This window comes from Psittacula echo (genome assembly GCF_963264785.1).
Source record: "Psittacula echo genome assembly, chromosome: 2".
Lineage (NCBI taxonomy): Eukaryota > Metazoa > Chordata > Aves > Psittaciformes > Psittacidae > Psittacula > Psittacula echo.
In genome coordinates, this window is record NC_137737.1 from 147,683,676 (window position 1) to 147,710,195 (window position 26,520).

General features: G+C 35.3%; 1 protein-coding gene across 3 annotated transcripts in view; it reads right to left on the reverse strand.

Annotated features, from left to right (window-relative positions):
- Nucleotides 1-26,520, reverse strand: part of TAF2 (TATA-box binding protein associated factor 2) — a 65,699-nt gene that overhangs the window by 24,714 nt on the left and 14,465 nt on the right. For all 3 annotated transcript variants that reach the window (XM_080610720.1, XM_080610721.1, XM_080610719.1), the window contains exons 5-20: nucleotides 25,063-25,204; nucleotides 24,330-24,561; nucleotides 22,852-23,036; nucleotides 22,174-22,287; nucleotides 20,799-20,898; nucleotides 19,056-19,141; nucleotides 14,043-14,178; nucleotides 12,897-13,051; nucleotides 11,229-11,343; nucleotides 11,019-11,128; nucleotides 10,161-10,226; nucleotides 7,984-8,236; nucleotides 4,667-4,807; nucleotides 3,278-3,388; nucleotides 1,471-1,664; nucleotides 748-887 (exon numbers count right to left, since the gene is read on the reverse strand). In XM_080610720.1, the coding sequence (XP_080466846.1) occupies nucleotides 748-887; nucleotides 1,471-1,664; nucleotides 3,278-3,388; nucleotides 4,667-4,807; nucleotides 7,984-8,236; nucleotides 10,161-10,226; nucleotides 11,019-11,128; nucleotides 11,229-11,343; nucleotides 12,897-13,051; nucleotides 14,043-14,178; nucleotides 19,056-19,141; nucleotides 20,799-20,898; nucleotides 22,174-22,287; nucleotides 22,852-23,036; nucleotides 24,330-24,561; nucleotides 25,063-25,204 (2,280 nt within the window). The remainder of the gene's footprint in view (nucleotides 1-747; nucleotides 888-1,470; nucleotides 1,665-3,277; nucleotides 3,389-4,666; nucleotides 4,808-7,983; nucleotides 8,237-10,160; nucleotides 10,227-11,018; nucleotides 11,129-11,228; nucleotides 11,344-12,896; nucleotides 13,052-14,042; nucleotides 14,179-19,055; nucleotides 19,142-20,798; nucleotides 20,899-22,173; nucleotides 22,288-22,851; nucleotides 23,037-24,329; nucleotides 24,562-25,062; nucleotides 25,205-26,520) is intronic.

Below are 26,520 nucleotides of genomic sequence, written 5' to 3' on the forward strand. Positions count from 1 at the left end.
GCCTATCTAGTTTGAGAAATCTTTGGACAGAATGACAGCATTAAGATCAAAGTAATAAAGCCCTCATAAAAAAAGAGAAAACAATTATTAACATAAAAAGCAAAAGAAACTTTCCACTGCCCTGAAAATGAAATCATTATGTAGTTTTTAACCATCACCAGCAAATCTGTCAGGATTGAATCTGAACTTCAAATGGTATTTAAGAAAACTACCCAGTATTTTTTCAAGGACCTGTAACAGTCAACTACAATAAGGACAATACTAGAAGAATGGAAATATCTCACAAACATAAGCTGTGTGTAATAAATGGCAAACCAGAACCAGCCAATAATCTGAGTTTTCAAAACACAACCATAAGATGCATGCAAAAAAGCAAAACCAAGAACTCTGACCAGCAATTATGGCTGAACTCAACTGAATCAAAACTACAGAAAATGAAGTGTTAAAAAGAAATTACCAAAATCCCTTACCACTACTCACTGTGCTGTCTATTCATTATTTCAAAACTTAGGTAGCTGATTCAAACACTGAGAAACAATGCTCATCACATCTTCATAAAACTTGCATTTGCTAGTTTCATAAAACTTGCATTTGACAAATTTGAGAAATCTTAGCTTTTTACCAACATATCTGTCATCACACAAGCTTTTCTGGCGCACACTATTTCAACCTATTATTAATGAGGTATTACACCTTTCTACTATATCACATGTGTTACAAAGTGCCAAAATACTTGACAAAAAGTACCTTTTGTGTAATCAACGACAGCCTCCAGTGCTGCTATTCGGACATCTATGAAGTGCCCATATTCTGCATATGACTTGAAGAGAGCAGGATCACTTGGGACATGACCATTCTTCTGGAGCACCCGAATAGCTTTTAAACAGCTAGATAAAGTAGAAATTGGAAATTTACATTAAATTGATGAAATGCCAGCCAAGAAGAATAAAATTACTTTCTTCAAAATCAAATATTGCAACTTTGCTAGAATTATATTATCAAATTAACATGCTATAATTACTTTCACAGCACTAACACATAGCTTCCATTAACTATGAATGAGGTAGAAACACAAACAGAATTCCCCATCATGTCCAATCTGTTGCTTGGTTTCAGTAGAACTAAACTAGTACACACAAAAAACACAGCTCAGATTACATTGTGTTATTGTTACAAGGCAAAACTTTCATAAAGAGACTTCTTTTTCATAAAGAAACTTCTTAAAGAGGTACAAGTATGATCACCTTATGCCTGCTATTAAAAGTCTACACTGGTAGAAATTAATGTTGAAAAAGAAAGCAATCAAAACAAACTTGCACTATCAGCTTTTGGAAATTGGAAGGTATCTGACACATGATTAAGACCCACAAGCTAAAATCTCAAATATTAAGTACAGAAGTGTACATAAACCCCCAAAAAGTAGCATTAATGTGTCTGCCTCTCTTTATGTGTACAACTATTAAACCACACCTGACTGTAATGGTATGCCTGTAACTGGGAAGAAGCTTCTCCATATTTAGGAAACGGGTAATTTCCTCAAGAATAAGTCGAATGTCAGGATTTAAGTTATCCAATGTTCGAACTTCATTGTTCACGCTGACTGCAGGAGTTACAGAGTTGGCTAAGGCATCGATCAGCTCGGCACGATAGTAGTTGTCTGAAAACTAGATAAAACCAGCATTTAAACACAAGCAAATATAACAATATATATTCTCTAAAAGAAAAGAAATGTTGAAGCACTATTACAGAACAAGACCTTAAAACAAAAATCACGTGAGAAACTGCATGAGAAAGTAAAACAGGTATAAATTCGTTCTGAAAATGGATTGTGATTAAGCAATTAAGCAGTATCAATCATTAATCTTCATTCTGTAAAAAAAGCATATTAATAGTAATACATTGCTTTATACAAATGGAAAAATCAGGCATTGAAGATTTTCCAGGCACGGAAAATAAAAGCCATTATTCCTAAACGAGAGCATCTAAAACTACCTCTCTGTTTCTATATTCCATGTCAAAGTTACCAAAGTTACTGAGTGCTTAGCACCTCAGAAAATCAGGCAGTTTATCTAGATAGCAACTTCACAAGCTTCTGAGGTGAGCTAACAGGCTCACTGGTGCTTAGTGTGGAAATTCTTGCCCTTTCATTCACTCCTTTTACCTGGGCTCACCCTCAGGAAATTTCACCCCTTCCATTATGCTGGCTGCTGTTATTTGTTGGTCTTGTTAGGGAGCAACAAGAAGTACAAAATTAAATTTAAAAACCAGGAAAAAGCACTAGACTTGAGTTATTAGTTAATTTAATCTAAACAAACCCAATAGCTGTCAGATTCGGTAAAAGATGTCAAATACATGCATGGAAGGGATATGTGGCAAAGTGAGGTGGGGTCTCTTCTTTGATGGTACGCAGATGTTAGATCAACCCATCACGTTTTGGCTACTGGTGCTTGCATTCACGTGTCTAACTCTCTACCTCTCCACCCTCTATCATCTCCTTATTCCAGTAATATTGCAACAAGCACCTTGTTACAGGATGTGTTTCTACAGACAAGAAAGTGAGGCTTAAGATGCTTCAGATTTGTTTCACTTAAGATTTTGCCAGCAGTTGTAAACTCCCTCTTTAGCTAGGGAGACGGAATTTTGTATCATCTCAGGATCTTAAAGGTCATCTAATCATCCTTTGGAGGTGGTCTGTGTGGGAAGAAACTTTAGATTACAACACTTCCAACTCAGATGCTTCAATTTATTAATGTGGCTTTCAGCTGTTATTTAACTAAATGAAGACAATCCAGTTCTGAAAGCTAGAGCTGATATTCAGAGTCCAGAACCCCAGAGTCCTATGTATTGTTAAAAAAATATTATTTACTTTCCTCGCTCTTTCAAATACTCTTCTTGAGATGAAAAAAAATCCAACACAAACCCAACAAAATGAGTGCTTAACTTTGCAGGCTACATGTCAGTCTCAGGCACATTTTCTCTAAACACATGGGTCTTCCAAATGAAAAAGAGTAAAGTAAGAAAAGTATGTGTGCACATGAAGACAGACAGTTCCTTTGTAAGTCAACAAGCACAAAGAGCTTTGAAACATCCAAGAAATGCTGCCATAGAAATGTCAGCTACAGAACATTCTGTAACATTTACGGTTTATCTTAGCGTATCACCTTTTCATCAACTCTCCCAGCCAGATTTACATTGATAGCATAAACCATCACTCAGTATGTTAACTAAGACCTTTTTCAACAAGAAAGTGAGGGATTCAAATAAACACATTCTTTACCTTATTCTTCCTGTTATCGTTGTACTTGATCAAATCCAAAATAAACATTAAAACCTCCTTAGGACAAAGGTTGTGAACATCTCTCAGAAGGGCCATGGCAACAGGCATAGTCTGTGTAATAAAATTAATACTAACATCATTCTTATATTAGTGAAATGATAGCTATAGCCTGAAATGAGCAATGAACGATTCAACAATAACAAATCTCTGAAAAGTTGTACAGAAGTGCTTTTTGAAAGTCATACACGCTATAAAATATTCAGACCAAACCAACTGTGTAATTGTTTAACAATTAGTCATAGTGCAGAAAAAAAACCCCTGTACATCCAAGAAAAGATTCTCAAGTCAAGGAACCACCAAAAAGGTAACAAATGAAAAATAATGAAATACAGAAAATGATGCTGGAACTGTCTGAGACAGGCACTGAATTTGGGTGTTTTCATGTGAACACAATTTCTAGGTTTCTCTTACCATCGAGAGGTATAGATCCAATACAGTCAGGGAAGCCAGAAGAGTTATTAGCCAGACAGGTATTAGCCTGATTAGGTATTTATTTTAGAATGAGCTAAGCAGCTCTCTAGGCTCCACTCACACAGATTCAGGAGTTTTACTCTAGATCAATAAACTTCAGACATGGGATTCAAAGGGAGAAAGGCATAAGATTTAGTGTGAAAGAATGAACAATGACAAAAAGAGCAGAAAAATACAAAAAAAGGTCCAAAAAAGAGACATGGCGAGAAGGATGAAGCAGTTTTGGGCACTATAAGAAAACAAAATCTGAGTTTTCTCCATACTGAGGAAAATTACATCTGTTGAATAATAACTCAATCATCCAATAATTATAAAATGAATCTTGAGAGAAAACCCTTGTGACTAATTTTTGTGATTCACTGTACAATCAACAATTGTAGGTTCCAGTACATAAATCTGCATTAGCATCAAAATAAGATGCAGCAATACATGATGTTGACAACTGATAGGAGCGAGCAAGAAGGATTATGTAATGCCTTGAACTAAAAAGCCCACCAATTAAGGTAATATTTATGAGATTTTATTTGCAACACGATATTGCCAGTAATGAGTAAGAACAGCTTATTAATTCACCTAAAAGATAAAAGGATTAGCTTTGTTCCTGTGCACTAAATTCTATTTAAGAATGAGCTCATAAATATTCACAAATAATTATTGTGTGTATGCTATTTATTAACTGATTTTTGACTAAAATGGAACAAACAGATGCCATACAAGAAAAAATTAGTTATTTTGTATTTTTATGAAGGGGTAAAGCAGGACTGTGCTGTCCATGTTCCTGTAGTTGCCAATTACAATTGAAGGTTTTGTATTTTGACATTTCTTTTAAAACATTCAGTGGAAAAACACAAATCTTACCTTTTGCAGAAAGTAGCTTTGAAAATTCATAAAGTTGTTGGTCTTCACAATGTTTGGACAAGTCTTACAACAAAACATTCGGGTAAAGAGTGACTTCATGGCTGGTGGTCCTGTCCATGTACTTACCATGGAATTTGCAATCTGTGTAATTAGGGGAAGGGAAATTGTATTAACATCACCACTGCAAATTTAGTTTGGCTGTAGAAGAATACACATTTCCCATAATCAAAAAGAATAATTGCCAAGAACATACTGTGCTTTAAAGAGATACATATTTTCATCAATGTATTATTTTACTTTAGCTAAACTTTCACTGCCATCCCCAATATACCTTCTCTACAATAAAGGTAAATCTTATGAAAATTGTTCCATTTGGAAGATGTCTGCCAATAATTATCTTTCCATGATAAACTTCTGTTCTGAATTATTCTTTTATATTTTAGATGAAAATTCTGTGTTTATTAAGCCAAGTTTTTTGACTCTACGGAAGCCAGTGATGGAAGAAGCTTTTGCAATACCAGCCTCCCAAATTTACCCTGCCAGTAACCTCAGCCTAGACTTTACGTAGATCTCAGCCATCCTTACACTAAGACCACCCCTAAAGTGAAAGGCAAATCAGCCACCTCTAACTTCAATTATAATTCACAATGAGACCATGACTGAGACCAATTTATTGTTATAGACTGTTTTGGTGTAATGCGGGAAGGTTCCACCAAGAGAAAACTGCTCTTGTGCCTTGCCAGCATCCTTGGTTTCATACATTTGCAAAATCTAGAAAACAACAGTATTTTCAAATTAAATCAACAGTAGTTAAATCATCATCTCTTCAGTATTTCTTATCCTTATAATGTGTTTTGACTCATTGAAATTCTCTTTAAATACTGACAATCCAAATTTTCTACTTATTCTACTGATACACACTCTGAATTAAATGTATTTGCACATTCTCCATATCATAACGCAAGTAGCCTGCCTTGCATTATTTCTACTTAAAAAGACTGCAGGTACATTTCGTTTCTGCATCCTTAAGTATAGCATAAAAAAATGGTTATAACTGCCATGCACAGCTATGAAACTTCTCAGTGTTGGAGGAGAGGGTCACTAAGTTTATGGTGGTGTTCTTTTTTAATGCTTGTAGCACATCGCCAACACTGCAGTGGATCTGAAAAGGGAAATCAGCCTCCCAGGAATTAATATTGTGATATTGTTTTCTCTTATCTTTGTAGGGTTATTTGTCATGAACTACTCAGCAAAGTGTGCGCATGCACACACCCCTTCCCCCCCCTTCTTTATCAATGAGGATTGAATATGTATCCTAGATACTTTATGCCCAAGAGACTAGAGTGGTTTACAACAAAGTATATGGTATATTTCGCTTTCATGGGCACCCGCTTGTCGTGGGGAAAGAGCTTGCATGCCCTTGTGAGGTTGGGAGCTATGCTGGTGGTGGCATATGCCTCCGGTAGGGTCTCCCGTGCCAGACAGGTCTCAACTGAAGGGTCAGACAAAGTGTGTCCATGGGCAGGATGGGCTCACTAGCCTTTGGGCAACCATCCTAGGAGAAGGACAACTCTAACTTCAAACCTGGGCAGATGGAGCTCGTTTAGCCCTGTAAGGCCATCCATCTAAGAGAACCTACAACCTGAGGACTTTGCTGTCACCGTCCAAGCTCGCTAGGCCTTGGCAGATAAACCTCAGGTGTAAAGGGTGGGGACAGTTCCTCTGTGCCTCACCTAAAAAATCCAGGCCTGAAGGGTTTACCACCCACACTTGTTTTAGTCATCAGCGCGCTTGTAGTAAGCGTGGGTAAAGCCCTTCCCAAATCTTTGTTCGCGAAGTCAAGCCATGAATATGTATATTTAGAAGGAGCAGTAAATTCAGTTTTATAATTGCTTGTCACCTATCTTTCCTCTACATCAACATGTTTTCACCAAGAAAGTTTTACAATGGTAGCCACAATCCAGCTAGAAGCTGCAAATCAACGAAAAAGAACTCTCCCCCAAAATAAACATGAGGGACTTTGCTTTTTTTTTCAATGAAGAACACAAATCCTTAATATTTACAGGCTGTAAAAATTAAACTGAGTTAATGACAATAGGAAGTGATTCTTACTAACTGGAACTACTAAAAGAATGTATTACACTTTCCTCCGAGGTAACTTACATAAGCACATCTACAACTCTGTCCTACCATGCTCCTTCACCTTGAGTCAGTGTCACTGCCATACTTTTTACATAGCTTTATAATCCTTTTTCGGTAAGTCAACAACCTTGTTTGTAGACCCAAGATTATTCATATAATTGAGGAAGACCAGTTATGATTATCTGCAGCCCAACTGCCTGATAATTCAAAGACCAAAAAAACCAAACCCTATTGCGTTTTATAGACATTGTAACAACTGCTTAATATTTACCTGTGAATATCCACTTCCAAATACTCCAAGTGAATATTTGAAGTCAGATACCAACAGTACCAATACAAGTACATACACTGGCAGTATTACATCAGTATTTCATAATATTAAAATACTTTGTCACAAACATTTCTTGGATTTTGACTTTAAAAATATGGCCAAAGGATTTATTTCTAAATTTCAGAACAGGTACTGAATTATTCTCAACATGTAAACAGAAGAAAGCAAGCTATATGCCAATAATCTGAACTCCACAAGTGATGAATAAGTATGCCTTTATGTGCACAAAATATGCCAACAACATACCTTTTCAGAAATTCTTCTGTGTTTCCACACAGTTGTTTCATAAGGTTCTCTAATTTTCATTCTTAATGCTAACTTTGTGTCTAAAGAAAAAAGATCTTTTGATCTCAAAGCAATTATTTGGCTGTTAAATATTTAATTGCAGACCAACATGATGTTTATTTTGTGCCCCTATTCAATACGAAATGATATAGGGCAGCAATGTGAATTCATATTAGACAGATGAATTTCAGCAATTCAGAGTTCTCAACAGAAAGGCCAAGGAACTTCCCAGTAAAATAGAAAAAATATACTTTGGCTCTGAAAAAAATTAAACAGAAGTCTTTTATTTTTGCCACTTAATGAAATCTGGAAAAATCCCTTGTGGTTTTCATGTCTGACATCTCAATTTTGACGATTATGAAAGCCTTCTGCAGTCTCCACTTACAGACAAAAATAATACAGCTTTCCTTTCAAATCAGTCAAGTTAAAAATACTTGGCAAACACTTTTAAGAGGTTAAATATCAAGCCAGTTTAAGAACTGTGATGAGTTTTAACCCATTTCAAACGCTTACAATGTTTAGCAGATTTCTTCCTTAGCTCCCATTCACACAACCTCACCTTTGCAAGGCAGAAGCAGGCCATCATTCTCACTCGGTAGAAACATTGCTCCTGTTCTAGTATATCAGTCAGTGCAAGTCGTGATGCTGGAGTGGGGAACTTTTCCAATGCCAAAATGGCTTCTTCTTGTGCAACCACATCTCTCTCATATCGAAGCTGATACTGCCACATGAAATCAGATTGTTCAAATTCTACCTTCCTCAGTACTGACATATCAGGGTCTATTCTTATCCAGAGCAAAGGGGAATCAGCACTAAGAAAAACATGAAAACATTAATAGCTTAGAACATTTCAAAACTGTAGGAATTCAATAGATGTTCTAACTTGTTACAAGCTATTATTTAAATATTTAGAATCAAAGAATCAAAAAAATAATCTAACTTAGAGGGGACTTTTGAAAGTCACCTTTACTGATCTCCTGCTTTCAGGATAGCAATTCTGTAGCCTCCCAGAGCAACCTGTTCAAGCCTCTAATACTTCAAAGTGGATAGAGTGGTTTAGTATTCTTAACCTACAGATCTGAGTTCATGGTAAACTACCATACGATCTCAATATATTTAATGCTATGTCCTCAAATACTAACTTTCTTAAGTAAGCAGCACTCCTACAGTTTAAGACTACAAAAAGCAACAAAGAAAATCTGGTGGTAAACACCAGTATTTTTAAAGTATTTTTTTTATCAATAGATATGAAAGTGTTTTACAAACGCACACATGCTGGGATGTTGAAAGCTGACAAGGGATAAACATGCAAATGCACAAAACTGCCAAGCCAAATAATAAAGTATCAACAGAGAGGATTAAGCTTTTAGTCCTACAGATAAAATTACTTAGTTGTATTCCACCCAAACAAACATTTGATACTTTAGTATTCACACAGCACCATGACAGCGTAAGTAGTTTATGGGAGCAACAAGCACAAACTATATATTAAAGTCTCTTACTCAGTTTTTCACGTTAAATTGATAACAACAAAATACAGACATAGAATTAGGAGAGAGTTTGGAAGAGCGAAAAAAGCATCATTATAAATATAATGTGTATTTCTGTATACATCTGTAGAATATCTAGAATTAATGTACAGATAGTAGCGAGAGAGTAAAGGAGAGTGAAAAGAAGAGTTCATACATAGGATTTAGAGGGATAAAAAAGAATAAATTATCATATATGCTTGGAAGAATCCAAACTGGACAAAAGAATGACAGTATTGGAGATTAGGTTATCAGATAAATAACACGTAAGTGACTTGCATAAAATCCTATACCACTTGAAAGGTAGTTCCAAGATTATTATTGAAGTCTCAACTTAGGGTAATGCAATGGTTACATGTAATGCAATGGTTACATGAACATAACAAATATTTATATTAATTGCTCTTAAATATGATTAAAAGACTATTTTACATATGCCAACTATCATACAGAAATTATAACAATAACTTGCTCAATGTAAATATCACTTATTATATCTCATCATATTTCAGATGAGGTTAAATTTACAACAATCTCCAGCACTTTTAAGGTGACAACCAATCAATCCTTCTTCAAAGACACACTATTAGTTTTCAAGAGCAGCCAGCAACCAAGGTACCAACACCTTCAGTACTTCTGAGAACACCACTGGTTCAAACTCTAGGAGGGTAAAGCAGGTTGAACAAGAATTTGCTTCCCAAGAGCTAAACAATTCCAACTGAAATTAATGCCAGTATGAATTATAGTTCCTAAGCATTTCATCACCTATTTTCAATCTAAAAGTCTTCTTTTGTAATTAACCACAGATTTCGGGAACTTGTGTGCCTTAGTGCCAGTTAAATGGTCTTCACTGAAGTTCAACAAAAATTGCTTGCTCTTTGGTTCAAGCAAATTCTTATTTACATTTTACCTATAAAGCCAGCAGACAGATATTAGATATGTCTATGAAAGAATCAAGTAATTATATCACCTTATTATGCCTAAGATAATTTTTTAAATCTGATTATAGCAGTTAACCCATACATTTACACTTTGCCAACATTTTCCCAGCTACAGAAGAAATGTCTCAAAGAAGGCAAAGACATGTGGTGTAGTCTTGAAATTTGCCAGTCATATAATGAAGTACAACATTACTATAAAGCCCTTAAAAACAAGGCGAACATGGCTCAGTCTCACATTGAGGAACTCTTAACAAGCTCCAACTTACTCCATAGCAGAAAGGTCCATGTCCACCTCTTCTCCATTCATCAGCGGAATCTTTTTCTTCTTATTTCTATTAAAAAAAAAAAAAAAAATAGAAGAAAGTAAGTATTAATTACTATACTAGCAAACATATCTTTAGAAATGGAACTTAAGCCTGCAAAAGTTCTCTCTGTATTTCACCATACTGAAAAATAATGCTCTCTCCAGCAAAGAGAGAGAGTTCACAAAATTCACAAAGTTGAGCTGTGCATCAGTTTTATTCAAATAATAATCACCAATATTTTAAATTGGCTTAAACTTGGCTCCCATTAACATCTCTAACTACATGTAAGCATACAACTTTGAGAAGCAGACATCAAAATAGTTATTTAAATGAATAAGTAAGCTGAAAGAATCTATTTGGGAAGTATGTTACTTTTCTCGCTCATTAGGTTTAGTAAACAGCCCTGGCGCTCTTAACAGAAAAGGAAAACTATGCAAGTGCTCCTTGCATATATCTTCACTTGAAGTACTCCTCTGGTTCACATTAATCTTCTCTCTAGTTTGTCTTTCCCATTTAGAGGCATTTTTATTTTTATTAATGAGAATATTTATTCAATTTGTTCTATATAAATAAGTTCTTTAGGAAACTTTAATAAAAATACTTATAATTCAGAACTGCATATAAAATAGAAGGTTTCCTGCTGTCCATAAACAGTAGTAAATTCCATTTTCTTGCTTTACACCACAGGTAAATCTTATTCAGTAAAATCAAGAAAACATAAACACAAAATATAAAAAAGCATATACTGACCTTCAAATGCACTACATGTTTTCATACATTCATATTAAAAATATTTGCAGTTTGTATTTTTGTTCTTACCTTCTGCTTTTAGAATGGCAAGGTATATCATGTTTAAGACTGTTTTCTTCAATCTGCAATGTATGGTTGAATGATCCATCAAGTTCCTGCACTGTCACTTTAAGAGGACCCTTCAAGTTCATGAGATTTTGTTATTAACATTAAAATTATGCTTATTAATGTATGCATCATACTTGTATCTGTAGGTAAAATATGGAAAATGGACCTTACCACATATTTCTGAGTTCCAGGAGATGTGTAGTCTTGTTTTATTTCCAATTCCAATACATTCCTTTTTCTATTAAATGCAAAGCTACCATAAAATTTTACCACTCCGCTCTGATCCCTAATTAGCAGTATAGGAATTCTAGTTGCACAATGCAATAGTTATAAACAAACATAATATTTTCATTCTTTACATTTGCTTTATGCTTCTTTATTCCTACAATTTCTCATAGCAAGAAAAACAGGAAATTAAAATACTGATGTTAATTCATGAACTTTTAAGATTTCTTTTTTTTTTCCCTAAACAGTTCTCTAACATACAATTATGTACGTGAATTATTAACTTTTCCTCCAAGCTATCGTCTTTTGGCTAGACACCTCACACTGGTTCTGTTCACGGTGGCTGCCTTCATAAAGGTCTGTGACTTTGTTACGAAGTACAGCTTAAGGCATTTTTTGTGGTTTCTTTGGCACAGCATTTAAACTCAGCACCAACACAAGCACTTAATAGCGTAAGATGGCACTATTTAAGAGTAATACGATATTCTCCCTAATGATACAATGACCTGCTGTGGTCTTATGAGAAAATCTACTATCACAGGTTGCAACAGCGTTTGAAGCATGGTAGGGAGACTAAAACCCTAGAATTAAACACCAGTTACAGTTAACAGGATCAGGCTTGGGGCCAAAGTCCAGAGAAGCTGAAAAGTCCCAAAATCTGAGCTACAAGTTTTCCTTGGTTACAGAACAGAGGTATTTAAGATTCACCCAGCTCAGACAGTAACGCTAACATCTAGGTATAGCTGCAGTGTGAATATATGCACATAGAGAACTCCTATCCTCCTCAAGTACTTGGCACAGCTACACATGGAAATTAGAGTACGCAGATAAAACACTTAACTTCTCATATTAGTTCATAAATATTAATTATGCAGGGGGTTTTAGTTAGATACTGTGTTGCATGAACATTAAGTCTGTAAAAATAAATAATGTCTAAATACTAATACCCACTTCTACTTTCTGTAAGAACAGCAAGGTATGGTTCTAGCCTGCAATCACATTAATTAAAACTACCAGTTAGACCTGTTAAATGGAACAAATTCAAATTAACCCTTATATTAATCCAAAATAAGAAACCTTATTTCTTGACTAATACCACTTAAATATGAAAAATCAACACACAGAGCTTTATTTTACTTTAAACTGTAATCTTAACACAAGCTACCAAGGTACTAAATATCAGTGTATTTTAAGCTATCAATCTGAGCTTTAGGTTTACTTATTTCATGGTGATTTACTGGAAATCACATCTTAAAATGCACCAGACTATAGCATTTTCCATGTCAGACTTCAGCATATTTCTATGGGCAGTGTCCTCTGGAATCTCTTTAGTATAATTTGGCCTTAAATTCCAGCAAAGTTCTTGTGTTTCTTTCAAAGTAGAATCTAAAATCATGAAATGCCTTCTAGTAAAGAACATGTGAAAAAAACCCAGCATTCTGTAATTGATTATGAAAGGAGCGTGAACCATATATATCTAATTCAAAGAATAATGTACCTAACTGCTTTAAGCAAATATGTTTCATACCTTTCCTCACATTCCTTTAACAGTGCCAATTAAAAACCAAATTCATTCTCCATATTAACAATCCAGACCAAAAATAAAAAGGATACACCCACTGCTTTATTAAAGGTTGGATGTCTTTGCCAGAGACATTTGAGATAGATTTCAAAAACCCAGATGTGGAAACCAACATCTGACTCCACATGTGTGACTGGAACTTCTGAGATGAAGCAGTGCTGGCCAGACTCAACAACTTGTTGAAAACCTAAAATGATAAAAAGTTATTACTTTCACAAATACTTTAATATATAAAATATGCTTTTCTGTTTAGTTGCAGCTGAACTGCAACTAAAGGCCAAAAAACTCATTCTTTGATAACTGACCTTAAAAGAAGTCTTTCAAAATAAAGACATTTCAGAAAGTTATTTGCTTGACCATATCAGAAATTCTGATTTGCAGACACAAATGTATTTTTCTTTATGGCAAAGCATCCATGATCCTTAGAAAGCTCTGAAACCTCAGCTTCTGAACATACCAGATCACCGACCAGATCTGCTTTTCAGAAAGATGAGAGTCATTGGGTTCTCTACTTTGCTATTCCTTTTTAAATATTGCAAAAAAATAATTCAGATTTACATAAGGAAAGCTTTAAGAAAGGTGCATCTGCTGAGAACTACTTAAAATAGCTCTTACCACAGGTGCATAAATGTTTTCCTTAAAAAAGCCCAAAACATGGCATTTCACAAAACATATTTAGTAAAGAAGAAAAACCTAAAACTCTACAGAAGTTTTGCATTTCGGAGTAAAACTACCATTTTCTATTCAACCACTTTTTCCAATATAAAGATCAATGCTCCTTCTAGCACTGAAAATTTATACAATGGAGAGAGCAAAAGCTGTATGCATTAACAACTTCATTATTTATAATTTGGTTAGACTAGCTCACATCAACACCAATTAGGGGCAGTAAAACAGGTCCTCAGTGTTAACAACCAATCACAATCACTGAAAGCAACCTTAATATTAAAGAGGATATACAATATATAAGAAGTATTGCAAGTTATGAGTAATAATAATAGCTAAGCCATCCTAATACAAATTACCTACATTTTATGTTTGTTCTATCCTGCTAAAACTGAAAATACAAATTGAATCCTATGATAACCTGTGCTGTTCTGCCTTAAACTCCACTTAATGAATACAAATACAACTAAAGGCAGAAGCAATATATTCCACATAATCATTTAAATACCTACCTGTAACATGAACTCCATGCTAATCCTGTTCTCAATCAGTCTCATAACAAGATGTGCTTTACACTGGAACATCGTGTAATATTCCCAGGACAACGTATGAGGGTGTTTGATAGAAAAATGTAAATGTGATGCAGGGCTGAAAAATAATAATAAAAAAGCAGCTCTATTTTGCATTTTACGGAATGGAACTTTAAATATATCTTAGCAACCAAGATTATAGCTGCAACAACAATTATTTAGGATCTCTTCTTCTGCTTTAAAGTTATAAATTATGACAAGCTTAAAATAACTACACACTTTACATTCTGTGTGACATGGGTGTATGGACCTGGCATACAGCCAGTGCTGAACAGAGAATAATGGTAGGTAATACATGCTAGGCATTACTGTAAAGACAGTGATAGCAGTAGCAACCCGAGGAAGGAAGTCTAGCAAGCAATTTGAGTCCAGAAATTACTCATAAATTGACATTATGAAAAGAGGGTAGATTTAGGTAAGATACTAGGAAGAAATTATTTACTGTGAGGGTGCTGAGGCCCTGGCATAGGTTTCCACAGAGAAGCTGTGGCTGCGCCATCCCTGGCAGTGTTCAAGGCCAGGCTGGACAGGGCTTGGAGGAACCTGGTCTAGTGGAAGGTGTCCCTGCTCATGGCAGGTGCATTGGAGCTAGATGATCCTGAAGGTCCCTTCCAGCACAAATCATTGTGATTCCCCCTGCTCCACTTCCATTACAAGTGACTGTATGTGAAGAATATCTTGTATTTAAATAAATAATTGTTGCAATTAAAGTAAACAGAGTTTCATGTGAAGAGAAAAGGAATTGGTTGCTATATTAGCAGTGAATTTTTGCTTTTAATACTCTGGCAAACTGCTGTCTTCTAAATCAGGTAACATGCCAAGGAAGACTACGCATAGCATCATGTTACAAGCTGCCACACTGTAACTTGAACTATCTGTGGTGCTTCTTCAGACATATCCTTCATGTCTGTAAACAAAATATTTTAAATGGTTTAAGCTCATTCCATGTCAAAAGACAAAAAATGCTGAAGCCCGAAAACTTTTTAAAACAGAACTGATTTCTGGATTCTGCACAGTAATAAAACACAAAAAGCCTTAATTTTGATAAGCTTTCATTTTCTTTACCAAGTTTGCCATTTCAGAACACAAGCATTCAGACCTATAGGTCATTTCCAAGCAGAAAAGCAGCTGTGATATGGAAATTCTTAAGAAAAATAGGACCTCCCCCCCTTCAATTATTTGAGAAATGGAGATAACTACAAGTCTGACTTTATTCTACTGACAAACCAACTCCATGGCTTTTTCTTTTTGATGTGCTACAGTATTTTCATTTAGTTCTTTTCACAGGGAATTTGAGTTTTCCATTAATGAATAACAAACATCTGAAGAAACTGGACCTGCACCATGTCAGGTGAATTTCTTAGTGCGAACCCAGACATATCTTATGCTGGTTGGTGGAGAACCACAAATTGACCACTGTGACACAGAAAATGCTACCTTCTTAATTCCTGAGCTCAGGACTGGATTTTTCCCTGTGATTCTCACTTATAGACAACAAAGCTGAACCATTTCCAGATGGACAAGCCACCTGATTTGTCCAAAGACTTTAGAAAAACACACTACAAGACAGAATGAAATAATTCACAGATTGTAATGATCAAAGATAAGCACTATAAGCCTGATCTATTATGCCAACTACATCACAAAAACTCTGGTCTTCCAGAACGTTCAAAGACCTACTAAACTATTTAAACTCTGACCAATTTTTCAATGCAGTTGAAAGACCTACAGCAGTAAGAACTGTTCTACCAGGACAGGACCAGCACTTAGTTGTTTATCTGCAGCTCTTAAGATCTCAGGAGACGGCAAGAACCAACGCAGCTGTAACACCTTGATGTTTTTTTCCATCTTTCTATTTACTGGGAGAATCCCTTAACTTTATTCATTAATGTCTGTTTAAACACCTTAAGTAGATAAAAAAAGAAAAGTACTTCTAAATTTAATCAAGTACTACCCTGCTTAGGTATAATAGGTACACGAATAAGAAGGTACTTAGGTTTGCTTCTTGCTGTTTCTAGTTGATAGGCAATTGCTAAGGTTGGATACTTCTCCATTCCAAGGTAGAGATGGTTGAGCAACCATGAAAGAATTGAAATGCAATGAGGAAACTGAGGTTGTGGCTCAGACGTTATATAATAATTTGGTCTCAGTATAAAAATTATTTATCCAGCTTCAAATTATACAGTTGATTGACTTTGGTAAAATTCTTTTCTTGAAAATCACAACCAGCCACGACCCACATTCTCAGCCTTCTTAAACTGCCTAAGTGTTGACTGATCTTGGTACTGGTTACATTATTTAAGTGCAAATCAAAATTTGAGACACGTTTGCATTTGACAGTTATATTTTGCAGTTTATTTAATATTAATACATTTCTTCTGATTCTATTTTTTTCTTCAATCATTATACTTCTGAAAGTTTTATTGAAATGAGAATTAAAATTAGCAATGTGGACCTAGAACCTTTGTCAAAGTGAAAAGTGAACTAGCTCTTCCACAGAAATTCCTAATGCTCATGCTCTCAGACATAATCTTGTCATTCAGCGTGAATCTCTCAATATGCGACTTTCATTTAAAATATATCTATATAAATTTCTTGAGCTTTTGCAATTTTACAACAGGGTGGTACCAGCACCAAAATCTGAGAGGGGAGAACGCAAAATGAAAATATAACATGCAAAACGTTTTTCTGAAGCTTTCATCCTTACAGCAAACAGGTAACATGCAGTTTCCTCTCTTTCATTCTCCCAAGGTCTGGGATTTTTTTCTTTTAAAGTAAGTGCTCTGGAGAGCAGTGGTTTTGTTTTACCAGACTGGAACAGGAAGGACTTGTAAGACTGTGTTTTGCACAGAAGTTAATTCATGTGTCTAAAAGTTTCTTTAATCCCAATAATTTATTTCCATATCCTAATTCTAATTTAGTAGAAAAATTAGATTAGCAATTACCCTATTTCTTTCTTCATATGATTATTAATTGGGACTGCTGTAATTCAAACACACTTGGCAGGAAACTGTAACACAAAAACCAGAACCAGGAAATGCAAAAATATATATTGGAGAGAAATGTTGTAGACATCATCATGAAAATGCTTCCCCTAAATATATATAATTTCCCAGAGCCAGGAACATGCACTTAATTTACATATAAGGGAACTTTGCAATCTACAAGAAACAGCAAATTGTAATTCATAGTTAAGTGATGTTACGCTTCCTGTTAACAAAATGTAATATGATGAAGTAGTGAAATAGCTGTAGGAACACAGAGCATCTAGCAGCGATGCATCACATAGAAGATACAAATTTAAGCGCGTTAGAACAGGATTTTGTGAAATGTGTCCAATTTTAGAATAAATACAATAAAACCAATAAATTTATCAGTTCCAAAAAGACTTTCATTTTAGTGAATTTCCTTTTTTAAACATGTGCCCTTTTTCTCTGGTTTCATCTGATCCTATTAATGTGAATTTATTTTCTCTGCATAGGGGAGTATGTTGCCAAGTTGTAATGCTGCAAATTAAAAAGTCTGCCAAGAACTAATTCAAGTTCAGCTGTACCCCAAATTTTCCTTAAAAACCCCCAAACAACAGAAGATGACATCACCAACAGGGTGCCCTACTGACTGCTGCTGGCTATAACTTGCTTCTCAGAGGTAAATGTAACAAAAGCACCTGGATTCTTGGTCTGCTTCACTACTTGCAAGAACACGTCATGAGCTAAATCAAGATCCATCATGAGCAGGCAAACAAAACTGAGTAATAGCTTGGTATGCATACACATACACAAGCTGTGTCTGTGATTGTCAGCACCAAGAAAACACGGTAGTTGCTGAGGATTCACCTGGCTGGGAAACCAGACAATATATCCCATTCCTGGTTTCAGAAAACAATTTCTTTCATATCTCAAAAAGAGATCACTGTTCAAATTTAAATGAGTCAGTTGCATATTCATTCAGTTCTAAATCCAGATTGTTAATTTTAAACTAACAAAATCTGTATTTGCACACACATATATGCAAAAGAGCCACTGCTGCAGACAATTTTGGTTGTATTTTCATAATACAAGGGCTTCCGCAGCAGTAAAGACATAAGAAATTCACATATTCTCCCACCCTACTTGCACATGCTCAACCTCACTGTTTTGTGAGGAGAAAAGAAGGAGAAAAACTGACTGCTACTGCTGAACCCAGGACACACATACTGCTCAGGAGCTTCCAAAGAGAACCTCTTCGTGTGGCTTTGTCATAACTGGATTAATTTAGCCAAGAAAAGAAAAACCTGGGAAATGGTTGTCATTGAAACCTGGATCAACTTGCTGATCTGACTTCTAGTAATACTTTTCTAACTCCAGTGGTTCACATACTACTCAAGTGAGTAGTATGTATCACAAGAGGTAAGGGGAAAATTCCTAAACTGTCATTACTGAATGCTACAGTTACTAGTAAAAATACAAATCCAGCCAGTTCACAGTTACCAATGGTACTTCACAGACGGCTGATCTAATACTTCTTTCTCCAACTTAATCCAACTGATTAAGAAATTAGGATAAAATTGCAAGGTGGTAAATGTGAGCAAAAAGAAAAAAGAGCAAAGAAAAAGGAAACTGATGATACTGTAAAAAGCCTAAAGATTACTAACTACTCCAGAAATAGGTCAAAATTCTGGCTCCATATTCCCTCATTCTCTTACTCAAAAGTAGCTGCCTAAAAGCTTTAAAAACATTCATTATATTTCATTCCCTTCAAGATTTAAAGTGAAAGAAAAATAAAACAAAAGTGATACAATATATTCAAGATGTACTTTATGAGACTGGTAATACATGCCCTGGGCAACTGAAGATCTTCAGCCTTTGGCCTTTTGCTGCACAACACACTGACGACATATATTAATGGCCCCATAAAAATAGACCCTGTAATGACTTGTGGCTTAAATAAACATACTTGTCTTTCTCTTTTCCTCCTCCAAATATTGGATGCAGTAAAACTCCACCAGTCTTCAGTTCATACGCCACTATTTGATCTAGCTCCTAAAAAATACAACACACAGAAGCAAGCATGATTTTGAAAAGTAGATAAATCATTTAAAGAAGACAGGAAAGTTCTTCATGTCATTGTTTAAGCCATACCTCCTAACTAAACTTGTTTACAAACACAAAGAGCATTTTAAAATCAGGGATGTTCCTTAGGATGGCAAACAATAATAAACCAGTAGAAATTAGCAGTTAATACTTGTTCTGGGTCTGGATTGTGGATCAACCCCCAACAATATTTAACTACATTATATCTAAAGAGTATTAGTGTTCAATAACTAAATTATCTTTGACCAAAAGAAATAAAGGTGACCATCATTTCCTGGCAGTGGAAAGCAATACTGGGTATTCCTACACAGTGGACTGCAGCATGTAGCAGTTCACCTTGACCTATGCCCAAGTCAGACAGAAGCCAGCTTTGAACTGGAATGAGTTTGAATTTGTGTGGTGCTGTGCTCATGTTAACATGAACACTTCAAGGCAGGATGTTCGCATAACTCACTATCACCCAACAGCCAGTATGGTTTTTGAATCAAACTAGGTCAGCTTCAGCACAGGGGGAGGGAACTGATGGCTATCTGCAACCCAGTGTTAGTCAATGAATTCCCAAATCTTGATACATATCAGTATTTATTGATTCATATCAAATTTACACTTTGATATATTGGTAAAATATTCAAAGCAGTAACAGCAGAACTGGAGACTGCAACAGTAACACCTCTTAGTTCTGTGTGGAAGCACCTAGCTAACTCATAGGGAAGAGCATGAGCAATTAATATCCAGAAGCAACTTCTGCTGCAAGCAGCAGTGAACTCTCAAGATAGATGTTCATCCAGTTCTGCTGTTCTTGAAAGCATCAACACCTTTAGTACAGACAGCACATGACTGGTGAGCTGAATATGCATTAGGCAGATAAGGATATGGTATTGAGACCCAATGTGTGTAAGGGATGTAAATGGAATCCATGGGGTTAGGAATCTAGTTTTTGGAATAGGAAGAGAATATGATGAAAGGAAGAAGATATACATCTTTCTGTGAATTAATGTTACTGGCAAAAAATGAGAAGTCACTGCTGCTATCAGTAGAAATTATGTGTCTCGGAGCATTAAATTTGGAAATGCAAGATATACACAGAAATTTCTTTTCCAAAACCAGAAATCCCTTCAACAGGGGTCTTTTATTGTTTCATTATTTAATTTAGCACTTAAATACATATTAAAAGATACCTGATCCACTATTGATCCAAGCTAACAATGGAGCCCTTCAGAGCTTTATGGGTGTACATCACAGTATAACAAATCCACCAAATACATCTCCTTATGAATCCCATATTCTAGGTATTAACAAAGTACTTTATTACCTTTTCTTTCTCTTTTTGTACAAAAGCCCAAATAACAAGAGCAAAACTAACTGCACAGAGAGACAATGAACATTATTATTCATAAGGCAGAGAGAAACATATTTTAGTTAGTATGTTTGGTGGTTTTCCTTGCAGCAAGCAGTAAAAGTATCTCAGCTCTAAGTTTTGTCAGTACTAAACATGTCTTTAGATTGCAATGCAAAGCTATATTTATTACACTCTGGTTTTATACTGCATCTTTTTTTGATGTAAAATGTCTGAAAGATATAGAAAATAGTACTATTATATTGTTACCTGTTTAATCCAATGGCGATACTCATTAACACCAAAGGTTTTTTTCATCCAAAGGCCATAAATATAACCAGAGATTCCCTTTAGCACCCATTCATCTGACCTATAATATGAAAGAAGCATGAATTACAGCACTTCAGAAGGTATTTTGTGAGGGATGGTATTTTTGACCAGCTCAAAACAGCCACAAATTTTAGCAAGTTATATAACTTCTCTAAGTCAATAGGAGGCTGATGAGCTGTGACCCAATTTATGGAACTTGGCACCTGGATGGGACCGATAAAACTGAAAAGTCAGTGAAAACTAAACTTCTACCACAGAAGCCCAAGTTAAAATACAAAACCAAACTATTTTAGCTGAAATAGTAACAATAAAACCATAAAAATGGACAATAAAGTTAAATCAACTGCTAATCTATATGATCCAAATTTGTTAATAAACATCTCAAAGCAATGCAAATTTGGCCAGCAAGTAGACAAAATACCTATCTCACAATTTGGCGGACATCCATTTGAACACCTCTTCTGAAAGAGTTATGTTCAGAGAGAGAAAAGGACAAAGCCTACAAAATGATCATGAACTAGTGACACATGATAATGTCACATATGATGAAGTGCACAGGCATAAAAAAAAAAGTCGTTATGATGGAGAAAAAAATTGGCTTCACCATGGAAGGAAGCTAGAAATTAAGGAAGAGAGCAAAAGAAATAGCATAAGCATCAATTTAAAAACATGTTGGTTGATTTTTTATTTAAGCCAAAGATACTCTGGGACACTTTTGCCATGAAAAAGAAATTCCTGATATAAAGCAAAAGGCTTTAAAATAAACACTGGCCAGAACCGCAAGAGGTAGCGGAAGGGGATTTTCTGAGAGATGTAGCTATAGGCAGCTTACCACCCCAATGAATTTGCTCATTTTACACTAATTTCTGAATTCCCCTCCCCAAACTTCTTCACAATTAGTTTTATTCTCCACAAGTACTTCCTATGAAGGCTACACTTCTCCCAAAATATGACAGAAATTTACTGATGATACAAAAGATTCTCCCTTCTAAAACTTCCAGGTGCCAAAGCACACTACAGCATTCAGTAGCAATAATTTCTGAAAAAAGACAAGTTCAATCTCTGTCTTTAGAACATTTATATCTCACATTCTCCCTTCAAACAGAAAAACAAACAAACAAATAAATAAACCACCAACCACCCAACCTCTTGGATTTTCATTTATTGAATTGGGTTCATTATTTTTCACTTTTTCTTCCTTTCTTCTACAGTTACTGTTTCATTTATTCTTCTGATAAAATGCAACATGCAAATTAAAATTGGAGTTTCCCAAATTTTCCCAATTTTCTAGTGAGTTCAATAGTAAAATACTCACCAGGACATTCTGGATATAAAACATCCAAAGAACTGCTGGGCCAGGGCCTGTGCTAAGCATCTCCTTGTCAGTGGAGTTTCATCTATAATCATTGCACTGTGCAAGAGATTTGTGCTGGAGCCCCACAAAAAAAAAACAACACAATATGATCACCAGCTCCAAAGAAACAAAATACAGACTTTGCTTTAACAGCCAAAACAAATGAAGTAATTCCTTCACTGGTTTTCCAATGAGATAGTAACATCTTTTTGTAATACCCTTAATCCAGGCAGATCTCCTGCTATTATCATCTACATACAACTCTCTGTGTAGCAGTTTGTTTTAACAGGTGAAACTCCTTTGCATTCCTGGTACTCTATTCCAGCTGAAGAAAAAATAAAACTTAATTAAAATTCTTCACTTTTCTTAAATATTTCATACATAGTGTTTCCAATTCCGAAAGAAAACCACTGCCAATTTTTTCTTGAAGAAGATACAAATCCAACATCTTTGTAACAGATAAAATCAGAAATGGTGTTAAAAGTCTGTAATGCCAAAAAACTCTCAGCCTCTTCAAACTAAAGAGCCCAAAACTCAGGCTACCAAAATAGTAAGAGCTTCACATATTTCTCAATACTCTTGGATCGAGAGCTTCTGGGCTTTTGGATTTAAGAAGGTGTAATTTTCTCAAATACTAACCTGAAAATACTCATGGATGCATAAGCAGCTACTTCAACATAAGCTTCGTCTATAAAAACAGTCTTGAAACAGGAGTACGGATAGCGGCAGGTAAGAATCTCCTCATAAAACTCAAACACCTCATGAAGGTATGACGTGGTATGTTTGAGCAATGGGAGAAGTTGTGGTAAGCAAAAGTGAGTCACCTACAAGCAAAGGAACATTTGGTACAAGACGGACAAATATATTTAAATCCATAAATATCAAGTATATTACCTAACAGCAAAAAATACCCGAACAAACAGAAACCAAAACCTACCCCCAAACAGGGTGAGAAAAGAAAACCCAACGAAACAAAAACCCACAAACCCTCCCCCTAAAGACAACAAAAACATAGCTGCTATAAATTTCACAGAAAAAAAGCACTTTCAAGCTGTGATAATGACTATCAATGACAGAAAAGTGCACCAGGATATTGTGAGAGCAACAACAGGAAGATAATCTTAATAGACAACACATGATAACAATGTCTACCCAGAGGTTGTATCATTTAAGAAATACATGCCGTTTTTCTTTCATTTTGCAATCCAACATCTTTTGGAGATAATATTTTTCTTTTATGCAGCAAAGAATCAGCTATTTTCACATGAGTCAAGCAGTGCTACTGTTTAAAAGACCTGTCGTGGCTAAAACTGCAAGTAATCTTCAATATTACTGTGTTTTCCACAAACTTATGGTGTAGCCAATGATATTGCTTCAACAGTGACACAGGAACAAAGTCAAGACTGTACAGTTCAAGAAGTATAATTCAAAAGAGCTCTACAGAAGTCAAACTGCAGAAATTTACCAGCTTGGGTTTTTCAAATAACAACTGATATTTTCTAAGTTATTACCTTTCACAAGTGAGTTTGTCCCACCAATAAGAGTCAACAGAACACCATTCTGAGGACTAAAATCTAATGTTTGCCTTTGGATCAAGGAAAACATAGCTATTTATCAGTATATTCCTATCATGCTTTCAGAGGAAGAATATACAGGCCAGTCTTTATGCTAAATTGGTACCTTTATCTGCCTGCCAAGTCCATCCTTACCCAATCTGAAACTACAGATGGGTGGACTTCAACATTATGGCAACAATCTGTTAAGAATGAAAACTCAATGTCAAATTCAGCTCAGAAAACTACCCAAATGTGTAGCAACCATTTTAATCTACTACCAGCAACAGGACTGGTTTAAAGCTATTTTGAGAAAAATGCTTTTACCAACTCCAGCTAACCTAGCCCCATAAATTTGGGCATAAGTGGAATTATTGCTGATTCAAAGGCTTTACTTTGAAGACAAATTTAAATGCAGACATCACAAGACAAGTTTACCACATAACTGTATTCATGGAGGTCATATCTAGACATACCCACATTTGACCAATATATACTGGTTGCAATAAAAACAGTCACTAATTCGTTACAAATTAAAAACAAGGCCTCTATGAAAATTATTACCTCATGCATATATGGATCAACAAGGATTTCAAAAGGTCCTATTGCCAAGGAGATGTTAGAAGCTGCAGTTGGAATAGTCAGCATGTAATGAAAAGTCTTCTTTCTCATATCATGGGTATATACAGTTTCCACCAAGTCTCCATTTGAAACAGCCACCATTGCAGCATCTACAGTATACTCAAGTTTCCAGGTACACAACTCAGAATATGAATCAACACAAGGAAACCAAAATCTAGGGAAGTCAAGATTGGGGAAAAGCTGTTAACAATTATAATTAACAATAATACTCTCTTTTTCACAGCTGATTTTTCTCACAAGTTCCAAACTGTATTATTAAATACTCTGAATCATAGAATCATGGAATAGTTAGGGCTAGAAAGGTCCTTAAGATCATCCAGTTCCAACTCCCCTGCCATGGGCAGGGACACCTCCCACTAAACCATGCCACCCAAGCCTCTGTTTAACCTGTCCTTGAACACCTGACTCCCACTGTATATTCATTTTATAAATCATTACAAGTTTCCTTGCCATTACCTCCTGCAGAGCTAGAAAGACTAGAAATCCTAATTACTAATCATTAGATGCTACTTTACATCCTTTCAAGCTTATTTTGAAAACAAATTAAGTTTTACAATGTTTCAAACTTACAAGAATTCAAAGAAATTATTTGCATTTCCTACACTTTGAGATTAAATAGGAAATACAGTCTAACATTCAAAGACAGTTTTCTTACCTTGTAGAATTTTGATAACCACATGAAAAGACATGAGCCCCTCTTTCTGCCATGCTGCCCTCCATGCTGGGTACCACAAAATGAAGGCCTCCTTTCGGCTGGTCCAAAGAAAAGTTTATATGCACCTTCAGGACTTTTAACTCTGCAACACCAAGAATAAAATGGGAGTAAACATATACATATTACATGTAATTTATTTCAGAATAATCATTCTGGTGTGGACTCTTGCTCTTTCAAGATTACGTTTTCTTGATTCTCATAGACCTTCAGGTCCACTTACAAAACACAGCTCAAAAGCTTACAAAATTGAGACCTCTTAAGCTTTAACTTAGAGGATATGAATTGAAAAGAATTTTTATTAAATAATAAAAACTGCAACTGCAGTTACAGTTCATCTTCCAACTCCCCAATAATAAAGAATCTTTATACATTGATTATACCCTACCCATGACCTCCTTTGTACCTTGTTGAAACTATTTTTCTACAAAAAACTGCATGTAATAGGCACATTCTTAAAATACATGTTATTGTCATTTGCAGTTTCTTAAAACCTCTTATTATAGTTTAAAATTTTCCTGTAACTTAAGTGTCTTTGCTTTGGTTTAGTTTCACAGAAATCTCACCTATGAATAGACTGGCAAGAAAAATCAAGCCTATGGTAAAATTTATCCAACAAGTCTCGCCATATTTTGGCATTAAACTTTAAAAAGAAAAATTATACCTGTTTGAATATTTTCCCTTCTAGGCTTGGAAGTAAGGCAACAGGAACTTGAACCAAAGTTAAAATACACAAGTGTCTTTCCCATTAAGGTGTATCTGACAACACTGTGTGAGTCAGCTTCATGATACAGTTGTTATTATTCTCCCACAGGTTGCATAAATGCATGGGAAAACCTGATCCAACGATGTAAGAGAACAAAAAACTAATAAAATCCATGTAAGAAAGTAATCAACACTGGAGACTGATTTTCATAAAAGCAGCTACTTGTTGCAGGATCCAGTGTACCAGTTTATAAAATAGTCTACTTTTCTCTACCGGATCAATTTAAAAATGACTATTCTTCAAAGTGAGATAGGGAAAAAATAATACAGTTTGGTTGTTTGTTTTTTTTAAATATGTATACAGACATATCCTTGTAAATTATTTTCTTGTTGGATCATATAAATTGTAAGCAACTTCAATGTCACAAGTTACCAAGTCAGTACACTCCATTACAGCCACTTCCTCAAGTATACTTCTGGGCTCGTGATCACCCAAGAGTGAGCTTGTAAAGAGTGTTAAGAAACCTTGCAACCACTTCTTTACATTACTCAGAAGCATGAAGTATTTTTCAAGCTTCAACTGGAAAGATATCGGTGAGGAAAAAGGAAACATCATATCACAAAACAATGTAATGTTACTTCTGTTTATCTAAATCTTTCTATGCAAACTAGTAGCTAACAACCTTGCGCATCTTA